At 40.3% G+C, this 18,016-nt stretch overlaps 1 protein-coding gene across 3 annotated transcripts in view; it reads left to right on the forward strand.

The window, feature by feature from the left end:
• Window positions 1-18,016, forward strand: part of CMSS1 (cms1 ribosomal small subunit homolog) — a 388,986-nt gene that overhangs the window by 347,501 nt on the left and 23,469 nt on the right. For all 3 annotated transcript variants that reach the window (XM_055567914.1, XM_055567915.1, XM_055567916.1), the window contains one exon: window positions 1,460-1,548. In XM_055567914.1, coding sequence (XP_055423889.1) covers window positions 1,460-1,548 — 89 coding nt within the window. The remainder of the gene's footprint in view (window positions 1-1,459; window positions 1,549-18,016) is intronic.

Raw genomic sequence — 18,016 nt, forward strand, 5'->3', positions numbered from 1 at the left:
TTGTTTAGGTGCAATTCTAGTTAGAAGGCTTTGAGAAACAGGAGAGCTGATGGTATAGTTCCAGCTCATTGGCCTGCAGGCTCCAGATCCAGGAAGAGCCAAATGTTTCATTTCAAGTCCAAAGGCAGAAAAAATTATCTTACTCAGGGTGGGTCATACTTTTAGTTCTATTCCAGCCATACCTGATGGGATATATCCTTCCACATTAGGGAGGGCAGTCTGCTTTATTCAGTCCACCCATTCAGATGTTAATCTCAACCAGAAACACCTACAGAGAAACATCTAGAGTAATGTTTGACCAAATATCTGGACCACCCTGTGGCCCAATCAAGTTGATACATAAAACTAACCATCTCAAGACTACCGGACTAGTTAATCTGTACCTAAATATGAATTCTGACCAGTATTACTCAAGACTCATATTTTGGGCTTTGAGATGTACAGAAAAACTCAAAAGGAGTGAGTGAAGTCTTTCAAAGATTCAAAAATGTATTCAGATAGAACAGCCACTAAAATCTGGAAGACAGGATAGCATTATGGGAAGTATGGAGAAGGCAATGGCACCCCACTCCAATACTCTTACCTGGAAAATCCCATGGATGGAAGAGCCTGGTAGGCTGCAGTCCATGGGGTCGCTAAGAGTTGGACATGACTGAGCGACTTCACTTTCACTTTTCACTTTCATGCATTGGAGAAGGAAATGGCAACCCACTCCAGTGTTCTTGCCTGGAGAATCCCAGGGACGGGGGAGCCTGGTGGGCTGCCGTCTACGGGGTCGCACAGAGTCAGACACGACTGAAGTGACTTAGTATAGCATAGCATAGCATGGGAAGTAAAAAAACCTGTGCTTGCCATGTTTCTTCAAGAGAGCTTTTTAAACAGAAAAATTGTTAAAAACTTTTTTTTTCCTGATTCTTAGGATAAGAATTTACTTTTTCCAGTGCTGAAAGATTTTATAAATTTAAAATAAGAATTTCTCATGATGTATAATCCTTTTGTCACGTTTTCTTTCGTTACCCCTGGGGCCAACACACAGGTGTTGAGAGCTGGCTAGTTCTCCGTGCAGGCAGCATCACTTGTGGGGGAAGACCTTGGACTCAGATAGATCTGGGTTCCCAGGTGTGTGACCTAGGGCAAATTACTTTATCCCTGCAAGCAACAACTTTTCTATCTGAAAATGAAGAGTTCAACCATGCAACTCAGTGTGTGTTCCTTAATTAAACAGTCTCAATTTTAGACATCTGAATAATCTTCATTTGTGCAGTTTTATAAATAACACTGCCACCTTGGTTCTTCAATTGCTATCTTCATTTTGGATCATTTTCTTAAATTCAGCTTCTTAGAGGTGAAATTAATGAGTCAAGGGACAGGACCTTCTGAAAAGATGGTACCAAGATTATGCTAGAAATGGGAGAAAGAGAGGGGTGCTTTTCTAATTTTTAATCTTTATGTTTCCTAGGAGCATCAGATGGTGAAGGAGGAGGAGACACGGAAATGACTCAGCAGGAGACAGCTCCAGGTCCTGCCCTGTCAAAGAAAGTCAAACCGGTGAGAGTCACAATTGTTGGCTCTGAAATCAGCCTCTTCTTCCCTTCTGCAGCGTTCCCTGTGTTCTAGTGCCAGTTGTGGGTGGGGTTGAGGGAAGCTACCTTCTCTGCCTTTGAAAGAGTCAGGCTTCATTAATTACAGACCAGCAAGGTAAATTTTCCCTCTAGTGGTTTTTTGTTTTGTTTTGTTTTTTTAATAATAGAAATGTATTGTATAATAATGATATCTCAGATTCTTGTAGTATATTTTTACCAAAGACCCAGCCTTATTCTTTTGGGTATTGTTCCTAGGAGGAGACAAATAGCATAAATATAGGCAAGATGAGCCCCACACCATACACGATCACAGGGCCAAACCATGCTGTGAGGAGGCTCTCGGGGCCTCATGACTATCTAGCATCATGTCTGTTGTGTGAATTCCTATCAGGGATTCTCCACCTTCGTATTACCACAGGTGGGAATCTGATAAACTTTGCTCCTTGGACTTTTGATCTTTTATTGCCTTTTCTTTCTTTTTATTGGCCTCTCACATCCATTTTCAGCTTTTTCACCTTATGTGTCCCTCCAACCGAATTGGCAACCATGTGTGATTTTTAAAGGACTACCTACTGTCAGTCCAAAGTCACCATCTCCTTCTCAGGAATGATTTGTGATCTTATTCATTGTTGTGTATTCACTAAATCACGTCCTACTCTTTGCGACCCTCTGGACTGTAGCCCGCCAGGCTCCTCTGTTCTTGGGACTTCCCGGGCAAGACTACTTGGAGTGGGTTGCTATTTCCTTCTCTGGGAGATCTTCCCAACCCAGGGATCAAACCCGGGTTTCCTGCTTTGGGAGGCAGATTCTTTACCACTGAGCCACCAGGGAAGCCCATTCTCATTGTAGGTGGCCCTAAATTCATTCCGCTACAGGGTGACTCTACCCAAAGTTTGTGACCAGGCTTAGGATAATTGTAGGAAGCAGTTTTTGCATTGTGGTGACCTGCAAGCTGTGATTCCTTGGGCAAGTTAAACTCTCTGTGCCTCATCTCTCTATTGGTAAAATGGTGTTAATTGTATTTTCTTCACAGAGTTGCTGTGGGGATTAAATGATTAATACTTATTAAGCTCTTTAAACAGTGGTTGGCAAAGAATAAGCACTGAAGTGATAAATATTATAATGAAATATACTTCAGGTCTTTTATTTTTTCTTTGTGGGGTGGGGGATGCAGAAAAAGTTACATAGTTAATGTATAGTCCATCTTGGTTTTCTCTCCAGCCATTAAATATTTAACTCCAACGTCCTGTATAAATTTCAGTTTTAACCATTCTAAGACCTACAGGTTAACATCTTTAGCTTTTCAATTTATTTCACCAAGATGGGGTTTGATTTTTATCTTAACTTATTCCACTGACCACACCATAGTCATGCCTTCTTTAACCTCCACCTCTAATCGGTGCCTCCATACAGAACTTGTTTCCCAGTATCCTTTGTAGCCCATTGACTTTCTTTTTCCTTACTTTCTCCCTTGATTTTCTTTTTGATTGCACCTCACTTTTTCTGGGCTCTTTGGTGAAAGAATAAATTGGCATTAATAAACTCACTCAGGTCTGAATCTTTACTGTCTTTTTATTGGCAGAGCCTTCGCCTTGCTGAATATCCACCTATTTTTTACCTTCTTCCTCCTTGAGTCTTCTTTTCCCACGATCAAGTTAGATAAATGACAGAGAACCACAGGAAGAAAAGAGAAAAATTGAGGAAGAAAAAGTTAAACACATTCTTAATTGCCATGAGCATTCACCTATCTTTCAGCAACCCAAGTTTCAACAACAATAAAACAATTGGTTGAGCACTCGGCACAGGCACTGTGTAAGGTCATGACTCACAATCATCACAGCTGCCCTGGGAGGGCAGGGAGATCCCATTTGACAAAGAACCTGAAGCTCAGAGCGAGGGGTACCAGGAGTCATGACCCATTTGACTGCCTTCAAGGCACCCCCTGAGGGATGACTCTGCTTCCAGTTCCCTTTCCACATGTCCTTCCTCATTCAGCTTGGAAAAATTAGATGTGCTGTGTCATCAACTGCTTTGTTGGTCACATACCATTGGTATTTTCTGCTAAGGGAAAAAAAAAAAATCACAAAAAATTAAGATTTGACTGTTCATTTTAACCTCTTTCACCCTGCTCTGATTGCTTTTGCTAACAAATCGCTTTAAAGAATCAAGGTCCTAGGTAGACACAGTGCCCTAATCACTCTCCCAGGCCTATCTTTACTGCCCTGATCAGAGATTCACACAGGGATCTCCTTGTGCCCTCTGCCTTATTTAAGTGTTATCCATCTCACTCCCTGGTCTCCCCACCAGGCTGTACACCTCTGCGCATCTCCACTGCCCCTGGCACAGAACCTTCCCTGAACTGACACTCATTTGTGAAAAGGAAGCATGAATGACTAGACTGGAATCCCACTCTTCCCATCTCAACCCTTCATGTCCCAGCTGTGAGGCATCAGCCCCCTGACTGCTGCCAGTGGAGCTCCCTGACCCTTGTCCTGTCATCAGCCCCTCCTTGAAGGACCCCCCACCGTGATACTAGAGCTGGGAATCTTTCCTCTTCCGGCCCTAATACCACACAGTCCCTCAAGCTCCTCTCTGGCCTCCCTGTCCTGTCTCCTGATGCTCTGCTCCCTCTGGAACTCATCTCACCACCCCAAGGACTACCTTTTTGTCAGGCTGACTGTGCTTTCTTGAGTCCTTCTCGATAAACAGCTCGTCCATAAGCACCTTAGGAACCAGCATTTCATTTGGGTCCACTGTGGTAACCTAGCACAGCCATAGGTGCGTGATTAGTTTGGTGCATATAACCAAGTATTGGTTTTCTAACAGTAATTTTATTTTTTTTTCCTGGATAAAAAAGAAAAATAAAAGAAATTATTTTTTGCTATATTTACGTTTTGAATTTTTTTTTCAAATTCGCTTAGTTGTTTGCTGTTCTTTAAGGTTTTTTGTTTGTTTTGTTTTTTTTAAACCTGGGTAGTAGCTGCCTGGCCTTCTGCTGCTAGCTGTAATGTGCATTTAGACTTTAATATCACCAGGCGAGAGTATGTGTCCAGTTGGATAGTGTTCCCTCCTTTGCCATAACTGGGCCTGCATTTCTCTTCCTGAGTCTACATCTCCCATCTGTCCAGTTTTTCAAGCAGCAGATTTATAACTTTATAAAAGTTTTTTACCCTTACAGCTACATCATCTCTAGCAACCATTTTACATCTGAATAATCATCCTTGGCCTCCTTAATAATGTGAGTATAAAGATTTGCCAAGAGTTCTTTTTTTTTTTTCCAAATACTGCTTCCAAAATAAATCATGAACTCCCCTACTTCTAGAGATTGCATCACCCTCTTTCCTCCTCAACATCAGTCATTTCAGAGCCAACCCTAGTGACTTTGTAATTATGGTTCCCAGAATGTAATCCCTTATGAGGGATTTCGTGACTTTTCATTGATGCCTCCATGATGTCAGTAGCCTTTTAATGGTTCCATGACCCATCCTCTCCCCCTCAGAGACCACACTGAAGTTTTTTCTTGAACTAGCTTTTTGTTTATCTCCTTGGATCATAAAAGAATCTTCAGCAAGAGTACTTATCACTTTCCCCTCTTACTTACCTTTCTCACTGCAGCATATTTTTACTAATTATTTTTACAGTGATCACTTCATATCTCTCCTGCTCTTTAACTTCAGTATTATTCTTGATGAAGAAAAAAGAGGACTGTGTCGTGTCCACTCTCTGATTTACCTTCTTCCTTTCCATATGGTGTCTCAATTCTCTCTCTCTTTCTTGTTGCATAACAAATTACCTCCAAAGTTAGTAGCTTAAAACAGAAAAGATTCCTCATCTCAGTCTCTGTTACCTATATCTCATCAGTCGTCAGTCAGGTTATAAGCTGAAGGTTAGTGGCTCCATTGTGAAGAATCCTCCTCAAAACTCATTCAGGTGGCTGTTGGCAGGCCTCACTTCCTCATCCTCCATCAGAGGGCAGACAGACTAAAAACCACAATCACAGAAAACTAACCAATCTAATCACATGGACCACAGCCTTGTCTAACTCAATGAAACTATGAGCCATGCCGTGTAGGGCCACCCAAGACGGACGGGTCATGGTGGAGAATTCTGACAAAATGTGGTCCACTGGACCACTGGCAAACCACTTCAGTATTCTTGCCTTGAGAACCCCATGAACAGTATGAAAAGCCAAAAAGATAGGACACTGAAAGATAAACTCCCTGGGTCAGTAGGTGCCCAGTATCAAACTGGAGATCAGTGGAGAAATAACTCCAGAAAGAATGAAGAGATGGAGCCAAAGCAAAACCAACACCCAGGTGTGGATGTGACTGGTGATGGAAGCAAGGTCCGATGCTGTAAAGAGCAATATTGCACAGGAACCTGGAATGTTAGGTCCCTGAATCAAGGCAAATTGAAAGTGGTCAAACAGGAGATGGCAAGAGTGAATGTCAACATTTTAGGAATCCGTGAACTAAAATGGACTGGAATGGGTGAATTTAACTCAGATGACCATTATATCTACTACTGTGGGCAAGAATCCCTTAGAGGAAATGGAGTAGCCATCATAGTCAACAAAAAAGTCCGAAATGCAGTACTTGGATGCAATCTCAAAAACGACAGAATCACAGTAATCCAAGTCTATGCCCCAACCAGAAGTGCTGAAGAAGCTGAAGTTGAATGGTTCTATGAATACCTACAAGACCTTTTAGAACTAACACCCAAAGAAGATGTCCTTTTCATTATAGGGGACTGCAATGCAAAAGTAGGAAGTCAAGAAACACCTGGAGTAACAGGCAAACTTGGCCTTGGAGTACAGAATGAAACAGGGCAAAGACTAATAGAGTTCTGCCAAAAGAACGCACTGGTCATAGCAAACACCCTCTTCCAACAACACAAGAGATGACTCTACACATGGACATCACCAGATAGTCAACACCAAAATCAGCTTGATTATATTCTTTGCAGCCAAAGATGGAGAAGCTCTATACAATCAGCAAAAACAAGACCAGGAGCTGACTGGCTCAGATCATGAACTCCTTATTGCCATATTCAGACTTAAAGAAAGTAGGCAAAACCACTAGACCATTTAGGTATGACCTAAATCAAATCCCTAACGATTATACAGTGAAATGAGAAATAGATTTAAGGGACTAGATCTGATAGATAGAGTGCCTGATGAACTATGGACGGAGGTTCGTGACATTGCACAGGAGACAGGAATCAAGACAATCCCAAGAAAAAGAAATGCAAAAAAGCAAAATGGCTGTCTGAGGAGGCCTTACAAATAGCTCTGAAAAGAAGAGAAGCAAAAAGCAAATGAGAAAAGGAAAGATATACCCATTTGAATGCAGAGTTCCAAAGAATAGAAAGAGAGATAATAAAGCCTCCCTCAGTGATCAATGCAAAGAAATAGAGGAAAACAATAGAATGGGAAAGACTAGAGATCTCTTTAAGAACATTAGAGATACCAAGGGAACATTTCATGCAAAGATGGGCTCAATTAAGGACAGAAATTGTATGGACCTAACAGAGAGAGTGAAGTTGCTCAGTCGTGTCTGACTCTTTGTGACCCCATGGACTGTAGCCTACAAGGCTCCTCTGTCCGTGGAATTTTCCAGCCAAGAGTACTGGTGTGGGTTGCCATTTCCTTCTCCAGGGGTGGACCTAAAAGAAGCAGAAGATATTAAGAAAAGGTGGCAAGAATACACAGAAGAACTGTACAAAAAAGATCTTCATGACCCAGATAACAACAATGGTGTGATCAGTCACCTAGAGCCAGACATCCTAGCATGTGAGTCAATTGGGCCTTAGGAAGCATCACTATGAACAAAGCTAGTGGAGGTGATGGAATTCCAGTTGAGCTATTTCAGATTCTCCAAGATGATGCTGTGAAAGTGCTGCACTCAATATGCCAGCAAATTTGGAAAACTCAGCAGTGGCTACAGGACTGGAAAAGGTCCGTTTTCAGTCCAATCCCAAAAAAAGGCAATGCCAAAGAATGTTCAAACTACTGCACAATTGTACTCATCTCACACACTAGCAAAGTAATGCTCAAAATTCTCCAAGCCAGGCTTCAGCAGTACATGAATTGTGAACTTCCAGATGTTCAAGCTGGTTTTGAAATGGCAGAGGAACCAGAGATCAAATTGCCAATATCCACTGGATCATCGAAAAAGCAAGAGAGCTCCAGAAAAACATCTATTTCTGCTTTATTGACTATACCAAAGCCTTTGACTGTGTGGATCACAATAAACTGTGGAAAATTCTGAAAGAGATGGGAATACCAGACCACCTGACCTGCCCCTTGAGAAGCCTGTATGCATGCAGGTCAGGAAGCAACAGTTAGAACTGGACATGGAACAACAGACTGGTTCCAAATCGGGAAAGGAGTACATCAAGGCTGTATATTGTCACCCTGCTTATTTAACGTATATGCAGAGTACATCATGAGAAACGCTGGGCTGGATGAAGCACAAGCTGGAATCAAGATTGCCTGGAGAAATATCAATAACCTCAGATATGCAGATGACACCACCCTTATGGCTGAAAGTGAAGAAGAACTAAAGAGCCTCTTGATGAAAGTGAAAGAGGAGAGTGAAAAAGTTGGCTTAAAGCTCAACATTCAGAAAACGAAGATCATGGCATCTGGTCCCATCACTTCATGGGAAATAGATGGGGAAACAGTGTCAGACTTTATTTTTGGGGGCTCCAAAATCAATGCAGATGGTGACTGCAGCCATGAAATTAAAAGACCCTTACTCCTTAAAAAGAAAGTTATGACCAACCTAAACAGCATATTAAAAAGCAGAGGCATTACTTTGCCAACAAAGGTCCATCTAGTCACAGCTATGGTTTTTCACAGTAGTCATGTATGGATGTGAGAGTTGGACTATAAAGAAAGATGAGCGCTGAAGAATTGATGCTTTTAAACTGTGGTGCTGAAGAAGACTCTTGAGAGTCCCTTGGGATTTTTTTGTCCCTTTTTTGCAAGGAGATCCAACCAGTCCATTCTAAAGGAGATCAGTCCTGAGTGTTCATTGGAAGGACTGATGCTGAAGCCGAAACTCCAATACTTTGGCCACCTGATGCGAAGACCTGACTCATTGGAAAAGACCCTGATGCTGGGAAAGATTGAAGGCAGGAGAAGAAGGGGATGACAGAGGATGATATGGTTGGATGGCATCACCAACTCAATGGACATGAGTTTGGGTAAACTCCGGGAGTTGGTGATAGACAGGGAGTCCTGGTGTGCTGCAGTCCATGGGGTCACAAAGAGTTGGACACAACTGAGTAACTGAACTGAACTGAACTTCCTCATCAAGTGAGCCTTTCCTTAGGGCTGCCTCACAACATTGCCCCTGGCTTTCTCCAGGCCACATGACCCATGAGGGAGTGATCAAGATCATTCAAGACTGAAACCAGAACTAATCTCAGACTCACTCAGAACTGACATCACATCACTTCCTCCATATGCTATTAGAAGTAGATCAGTAAATCTGATCCACATTTAAGAGAAGGGGATGAATACCAGGATACAATGTTCACTGCTAACTATCCTGGGGTCTGGGTACAGTCTGCCCTCTGACCCCTAGTGATTTACATCCCTCCCATATGCAGAATGGTTCTTCCCTGTAGCTCAACTCAGCTCAACTGGTAAAGAATTTGCCTGCATTGCAGGAGACCTGGGTTCAATCCCTGGGTTGGGAAGATCCCCTGGAGGAGGGCATGGCAACCCACTCCAGTATTCTTGCTTGGAGAATCCCATGGACAGAGGAGCCTGGTGGACTGCAGTCCATGGGGTTGGAAAGAGTCGGACACGACTGAGTGACTAACACTACTACTACTACATATGCAGAATATATTCACCCCTCCCAAGGCTGCAAAAATCTCATGCCCTTACAGCATGAGTTCGGTGCCCAGAATTTCATTGTATGGATCAAGTCCACATGCAGTTGAGGTTCCTTGGATTTAGTCCCTTAAGTATAGCTCTTTGAGTATATTTCTTCTCAACCTGTGTAACTAAAGAGACAAGTTATCTAACCTCTATGTATCCAACACCAAGCAGTGAGACAAACACTGGATGACTTTATAGACATTTCTATTCAAACCAGAGGAACAAAGACTCATTCATCCACAACATTCAGAAAGTGTTGGGAGTTTCTTGATTAAGTCTTAAGGCTCAAGGTCTTATGGTTCTTGACACTGCTCTTTGGGTTCTTGTTCTGTCCTTTGAGTCATCCTCTCTTTAAAAAAAAAAAAAAAGAAAGGTAACATGTATTTGGAACTAAGCAGCTCTTTCAGCTTGCTTCTTGACAATAGAAATCTGAGGGTTCATCTCTGATCTTCTCAGTTTCTTAATATATAACTCCTGTAGGAATTTTGTGGGTTTCCTATGATTCTTCTGGGGATTTACTCTATTAGGCAGAAGTCACACTCACAAATCTTTTCCAGATAAACCATCTTTCCCACCCCCCAAACTTTAACCATTTTATTTTGTATTGAAGTGAAGTGAAATTCACTCAGTCATGTCCAACTCTTTGTGACCCCATGGACTGTACAGTCCATGGAATTCTCTAGGCCAGAATACTGGAGTGGGTAGCCTTTCCCTTCTCCAGGGGATCTTCCCAACCCAGGGATCGACCCCAGGTCTCCCACATTACAGGCAGATTCTTTATCAGCTGAGCCACAACGGAAACCCATTTTGTATTGGGATATAGCCAATTAACAATGTTTGTAGTTTCAGGTGAACAGCAAAGGGACCCAACCATACATACACATGTGTCCATTCCCCCCAAACCCAACTCCCATCCAGGCTGGCACATAACATTGAGTAGAGTTCCACGTGCTATGCAATGGAATGTTACTCTGCCATTAAAAAGAATGAAATAATGTCATTTGCCGCAACATGAATATACCTAGAGAGTGTCATACTGAGTAACATAAGTCAGACGGAGAAGGAGAAATACTGTATGGCATCCCTTATACATAGAATCTAAAAAGAAATGATACAAATGAACTTACAAAACAGAAAGAGACTCAGATAAAGCCTTCTGTACCTTGAGCCTCAGCTGAGACAATTATTGGACAAGACCCCTTAAGCTTCCTAGACTTGTGTTTTAGAGAATCACCAAGGCACACCTTTAATTTCTTTAAAGACTTTTGTTTGTTTGTTAATTTGGCTGCAACATGGAGCTTGTGGGATCCTAGTTCCTTGCTGCTGCTGCTGCTAAGTCACTTTAGTCATGTCCAACTCTGTGCGACCCCATAGATGGCAGCCCACCAGGCTCCCCTGTCCCTGGGATTCTCCAGGCAAGAATACTGGAGTGGGTTACCCTTTCCTTCTCCAATGCATGAAAATGAAAAATGAAAGTGAAGTCGTTCAGTCGTGTCGACTCTTCATGACCCCATGGACTGTAGCCTACCAGGCTCCTCTGTCCATGGGATTTTTCCAGGCCAAGAGTACTAGAGTGGGTTGCCATTTCCTTCTCCCCTAGTTCCTTGACCAGGTATCAAACCTGGGCCCTCAGAAGTTAAAGTACAGAGTCCTAACCACTGAACTGCCAGGGAATTCCCTTTAAAGATTTCTTATGTGATTGTGTCTCTGTCCAAAAGTTTTGAACAGGGTGCTCAGATACTATCCATCTATCACCTTATTTTTGATACATTTCAAATTTTCAAAATCAGTACAATCCACTCAGATGCTTTAGCAAGCATATTATTTTTTAAAGTTCAATATTTATTTTAAAATAAATATTGAAATATATATTTTAATATTTAATATAAATAGTATTAAAATATTTTTAATAAATAAAAATTTTAAAGTTCTTTTTTTCCCTTTTAGAGTAAAGTTAACATACAAAAAAAAAATACAGAAGTGTCAAATGTCCTCTTCAAAATTGCTTGCCCCTGAGGCAACCATTGTTCTGATGTTTTCCCCCCAAAATTAGCTTTCCTTTTTCTAGAATTTCACACAAATTAAATCATACAGGGTACACTCTTTGGCTCTAGATGTCTTTTATTCAGCATAATATTATTTAGGTTCATCTGTGTTGATGATAGTGGTCTTTCCTTGTTTTCTCTTACTTTCTTGTTTTGCTGAGTGGATTAGTCTGTAGTGCTGACATAACAAAGTGCTTGACTGGTGTAAACAACAGAATTTTATTTCTCACAATTTTGGAAGATGGAAGTCCATGATCAAGGTATTGACAGGCGTGGTTTCTCCTGATGCTTTTCTCTTTGGCTTGTAAATGGCTGCCTTTTCACTGTGTCCTCATGTGGTCTTTCTCTGTGTATGTACATTCCTGGTGTCTTTTCCTCCTCCTACAAAGACACAAGTCCTGCTGGATTATGACCTCATCTTTATGATCTCTTTGTCTTTAATTGCCTCTTTAAAGGCCCTATCTCCAAATAGGGTCGCATTAGGGATTAGGGCTTCAGCATATAAATTATGGGGGTCACAGTTCAGTTCATAACACTAAATAATATTCAATTATATGAATGTGTCACAGTTTATTATACATTCTTCTATTAATGGATGCCTGTGACTATTTCTTGTTAGGGTCTATTATGAATAAACTGCAATCAACATTCATATACAAGCCTTTTTGTTAACATAAATCTTTTTTTCTCTTGAGTAAACACATAGGAATAGAACTGCTGGATCATATTTAGTTTTGCACAAACTGCTAGACTTTTTTCAAAAATGAGTGTTCCATTTTTCCACTTCCACTGTCAGTGTATTAGTTTTACTTGCCTTATTCTCTTATCAACTTTTGGAGTTATCAATCTTTTTATTTAAACATTTTGGTGAGTGTATATTGAATAACTTTTGACCAAACCAAATAAGCAGTTCTAAGTTGCTTGTTTTTTAACTATTTTATTTATTTACTCATTTATTTTATTTTTGGGTGTGCTGGGTCTTCATTGCTGCACATAGGCTTTCTCTAGAAAAGGTGTGTGGGCTTATCATCCAAGTGGCTTCTGTTGTTATGGGGCACAGTCTCTAGAGCTGAGGGCTCACTCATGACACACAGGCTTAGTTGCCCCACGACATGTGGAATCTTCCCGGACCAGGGATTGAACCCATGTCCCCCACATTGGCAGGCGGATTCCTAATCACTGGACCATGAAGGAGGTCCCTGAGTTGTCTTAATTTTTACAGTGAACATGCTTGTTTTTGTTATAAAATGACAATTTAAATTTTATCTCTTTACCAAAGCAATAATCGAACACTATTAAAGGTTTTTTGGCCGCTTTCCTGGTGGCTCAGAGGTTAAAACGTCTGCCTGGAATGCAGGAGACCCAGGTTCGATCCCTAGATTGGGAAGATCCCCTGGAGAAGGAAATGGCAACCCACTCAAGTACTCTTGCCTGGAGAATGCCATGGAGTGAGGAGCCTGGTAGGCTACAGTCCATGGGGTCGCAAAGAGTCAGACACGACTGAGCGACTTCACGTCAACGACGACGACGATTAAAGGTTTTTAGTGGAAAAACAGCAGTCTTCTTCCCTTCTCTTATCTAAGTCTTTCCTTAGTGGCAACCACTCTCAGTCTTTAGCTGTTTTTCTTATTTGCTGCCTTATATTTTATATTGCAGTTTCTTGATTTCCCAATTTTTGACATTATCTTCCTGAGGTGGCATACAAGGACAAAACCCTGTCATCTATGCCCTATTCCCTCTCCAACTGCTACCTTCTCTGCCAGCACAATATTACATTTTGGTTAGAACAGTTGTCACTCTTTCATTATGACCATGGAAACACTGTACAATGCCGAGGAAAAGAGAAGCTATAATCATCTCTACTTTCTTATAAAATTGTTTATTTTCATGGCATTAATAATTACCTCATTTCTTCATTTGCCTGACTTGCTGTGTTCCTATTGTTAATTGCTCCCATATGTTACAACATCTCTTCCACATGCCCATAAATAATATTTTCCATATGCTCAAGTAGAACAGTTATTGTTCTTTCCTACGCATCTCCACACTTTTTTTTTTTCCACTTGGAATTGGTTATTTTCTAGACTTGCAGAGCAACTGAGACTTCTCTTTTCTATTCCCTCAGTTGTCTTCTGGATTAGTCTCTCTATTTACTGAATCCTATATCATCCTCTTTCTTAATTTAGCCCTTTATTGTGCTGGAATGGAAAAGGCAATGGCACCCCACTCCAGTACTCTTGCCTGGAGAATCCCATGGATGGAGGAGCCTGGTAGGCTGCAGTCCATGGGGTCACTAAGAGTCAGACACGATTGAGCAATTTCACTTTCACTTTTCACTTTCATGCACTGCAGAAGGAAGTGGCAACCCACTCCAGTGTTCTTGCCTGGAGAATCCCAGGGACGGGGGAGCCTGGTGGGCTGCCGTCTATGGGGTCGCACAGAGTCGGACATGACTGAAGCAACTTAGCAGTAGCAGTGTTGGAATAGAGCGTTTAGTATCTGCAAGTAGGAAGTAAATTTTTTGAGACCTTAAATATCAGAGAATGTTTACTGAAGTCTAAACATTTTCCTTTTAACTTGACTGATAGTTTTTCTGGGTATAAAAAAATCTATAATTTGCAAATAAATTTTCCAATAATTTTGAAAGTGTTGTCCCACTGAGTTCCGGCTTTCATTACTGTTGTTGCAAGGTCTGACACTATTATTTTCTTTGACCTTTTTATTATTTATGTTACTGTTTTTCTTTTGAAGTTCTTAGAGTCTTTTGTTTGTCCATGATGTTCTGAAATTTCATAGTAATTTTCCTTAGTGTGGATATTTTTCTTATCCATTGTACTGTATACTAATGGACTTTGAATTTGGAGTTTTATGTTCTAGAAAGTTTCTTTTAGTTCTGGAAAGTTTTTCTTATTTTTTTTATCACTTCTTTCCCACTGTTTTATATGATTCTTACTTTCTATAATACCTTTTATTGTCATGTTGACTCTCTTAAGCTGACTCTCTAATTTTGTTACTACTTTTTTCTTATTATTTTTCATCTTTCTGGAAGATTTTTCTCCTTTTTTCAAGCCTTCCTCCTGTACTTTTATTCCAACTTTCTTATTTGTTTTAAAGGTTTTTTTTTCTGATTTTTTTCCCTTGTCTATAGCATCCTGTTTTTGTTTCATAGCTGGAAATTCTTCCCTCATCTCTCTGTGAATACTAATTGTAATTGTTTTGAATAATTTGTAATCATTTTGTTTGTAATTGTACTTCTAAGAATAGTATTGTAATTGTAATTTGTTTCCTTGGGGTTCTTTCTTCTTTTTGTTTATTTGCTCTCATGTTAGAGACTTTCCTTAGATGTCTAATTAACTTTAGCTGTCTAGTCATATTGAAGAGAGATATGCTAAAAAGTTGATGGAAAACTTTTGTGCATTAATGGGACTTGTCAATTAGTAGAGCTCTTGGTAGGGTGATATGATAAGAAAGCAGGACTTTTACTATGGAACCCCCAAAGTCACTCTCTTGTGGCATTTGTCTTAGGTTATTTTATTTTTCCAGAGAAGAATTCAGTAGTCTCCTGCCTGTACTGTGTTACTTGGCTTGAGACATCCTGAAAGAGGGACAAGAAAAGGAGATGACTCTCAATCTCTGCCCTGTCTCCCCTGTGCTAGACTTCGTGGTCTTCTTATTCTCTCCAGAGCATAAATCTCCAGTCTTCTGTCAGGAAGGGCAAGATGAGAGGAAGCAGTAATAGGATAATTGCTTGGCTGCCGGGAGAGAAGATAGAGCCAGATGGGAGTAGGAAGGAGGCAAATCATTTTTAATGTAAACGTTCATCCAGTCTCTTTTTATTTCAAGCCCTTTCCCCTCGGTAGTACCCTGTACCACCCACTACTCAACCTTTTCAGGGCCAAGTAGATGAAACAGACACACGTATTGCTAGCTGCCAGCTCTCTAGAAACCCAGGTCCTAGCTGTCTCTCTCCCTCTGCTAAATAGCGTCCATCCAGTTTCAGCCACTTTCCATTTTTCAAAAAATTGTTGAAATCTCTCCACTACGGTTGTCCTCTCTTCTGTTTCTTGGTCCTTATAGATTTATATCTTTTCAGTTTCCTTTATTTTCATTTTAGTAGTGTTTTGAAAATGATTTGCCATGGTTAAAACCAGAAGCCTCCTTCTTAAAGAATATAATTTTTGACACTTTAAGTAAATGAAAACATACCCCCAATTAATTGCTTTTCTAAATGCTTAATAAGTTTTCCTGTTAAATGTTTTGGGGCAAATGTGATTCTTCAAAATCTTTAACTTAATACTCCAGGTACATATATTAAAAATCACTGCATAAAGAAATGACATAACTTATTACCTGCCAAAGACAGATACTGTTGGAATTGATTTTATAAATGGTTAGCTGGCTGGCTGTGGTGCTTCCTCATCTTCTTACCTCATCTCTCTGAGGGTAAACATCAGCATTTGTAAGGCAATTAGCAAAGGTTAAGAAGTTTCAATACTGAGGGATTTGTATTTCTTCATAAAGTCATCTTACTTCTATGGAAATTGACCCCATAAACTCGCATCTTCCTTAGCATCCTGCTGCAGCCAGCTAAAGGGACTGCTCCCAGAAAATAAATATCATACTGTATTTCCTTTAAGATGATGTAAGAATTTGAACCTAACATATAGAATCTTGACAAAAGCAATTGTCAAGCCTGTTTTTTTTTTCCTTTGCATGATTCAGAATTGTTGATCTTTTTTTTTTCCTTCTGGAATTGGAGAATCCATGTCCTTATAACTGAGCTCATTTCCACATTTAATTTCTGTTGTGTTTAATTAGCTTTGTAAACCTAACATGAATACAACTCCACACATTGAACATACACTCGGAGAGCACCTCCATTTGCTAAATAGGGAAATGAAATAGATTCTACATTTGCTTCCCCAAAACCTTGCTACTGGTGACAAGATACTGCAGTATGCCTTGAGGCATCTAGGGATCTACTAATTGTATGCAGGCTTTGCTATAGGAGCATAAGCCTTCGTTTACCTGATCTGTAACTGGACTCTTAGGACTGTCTGGTAGCTTCTGTGACATATTAGCGGCCATGGCCCCGGTTCTAATTGGCATCAAATTAGAGTGTATCTGCATCTACAAGACAGTTTAACTTTCTAAATAAGAGAGATCATAATATCTTTCTTTCTTTAGCTATGATGCATTTGTACTTTGCAGGGTTTTTGTTTTAACTAAGAAGCAGCTGAGATTTCAAGATTCCCATTTGAATCTACTTCTCTACCACTGAAATAGTCTAGAAAATGCTGGTTCTGGCCCCATGTCTTGAAGAAATTATATAGCGTTATATTTCTCTGGCTTCAGGCCATAGGCATTCTTAATCTTCAGACTGTCTGCAAACTTTAATAGAAAGCTTCATCTGTAATCATTTTAAACAGAACCAGTGGAGACAAGATTGCTTTAGTTAGTAGTTTACCAGCTAAAACTGAGTACTCTCTAGTTGGAATGGAAACTCAATGAAGGAAAAACTCAGAATAAGTTTTCACTTACATTTTATATCTTACTTGGCAACTGGTTTGAAAATGTTGCATAAAAGATCCAATGCAGGAAACATTTTATACAACTGCTTATGATTAATAAATATGGAATTTGAAGCATTCCATTTTATAAATCAAAGTCTTAGCCCAAATTTCCTGTTTTTCTACACTTAAAAAAAGAACCCTTAGGGTAAAAATAGCACTAAACTGTATAGGGTATTCCAGGGGTCAAGGCTACAGGCAAAATCAATTACTCAGGATGCCATGGTGCTGAGACTTTTGTCAGACCATTAGCAGAAACATTCATTTTGTAGTCACTGTAGATAAGGCATTTGGTGCAGCTGGTTTTATAAAAATGTAAGTAAATATATCCTACTTCAGATTTTCTGTGCCTATTGAGAAGAGGAAAGGAATGGATAACAAAATGATGTCAGTGACTTGGAAATACAGTCTCACACATTGCTAGTTCGTAGACCGCACCAGTCATGCTAGTCAAAGACTTTTATTTTTACTGTATCTTAATTTTAACCATATCTCTTTCTGCCTATATTTTACAAACCTGGCCACTGTCTTCCACTTTTAATACCCTGTACCACCACCTCAAAACATATATTCACTCACTCACACATTTTGACCTTTGTTCATAGGTCCTGTCTTAGGTCATCTGCAGTTTCTCACTTTTACAAATTCTCTCAGCCAGCCCCTGCATAATAGCCTACAGTGGATGTTGCAACATTTCTTTGTCCGTATTACCAAGATATTCTGAAGAATACATGCATGACAATAGGTACTTTGGGATTCATACCATTAGCTGACACCTCATCATGCTAAGTGAAGTGAAAGTCGCTCAGTCGTGTCTGACTCTTTGCGACTCCATGTACTATACAGTCCATGGAATTCTCCAGAAATCCAGGCCAGAATACTGGAGTGGATGACTGTTCCCTTCTCTGGGGGATCTTCCTCACC

The sequence above is a fragment of the Bubalus kerabau genome, chromosome 2 (assembly GCF_029407905.1).
Source record: "Bubalus kerabau isolate K-KA32 ecotype Philippines breed swamp buffalo chromosome 2, PCC_UOA_SB_1v2, whole genome shotgun sequence".
NCBI lineage: Eukaryota > Metazoa > Chordata > Mammalia > Artiodactyla > Bovidae > Bubalus > Bubalus kerabau.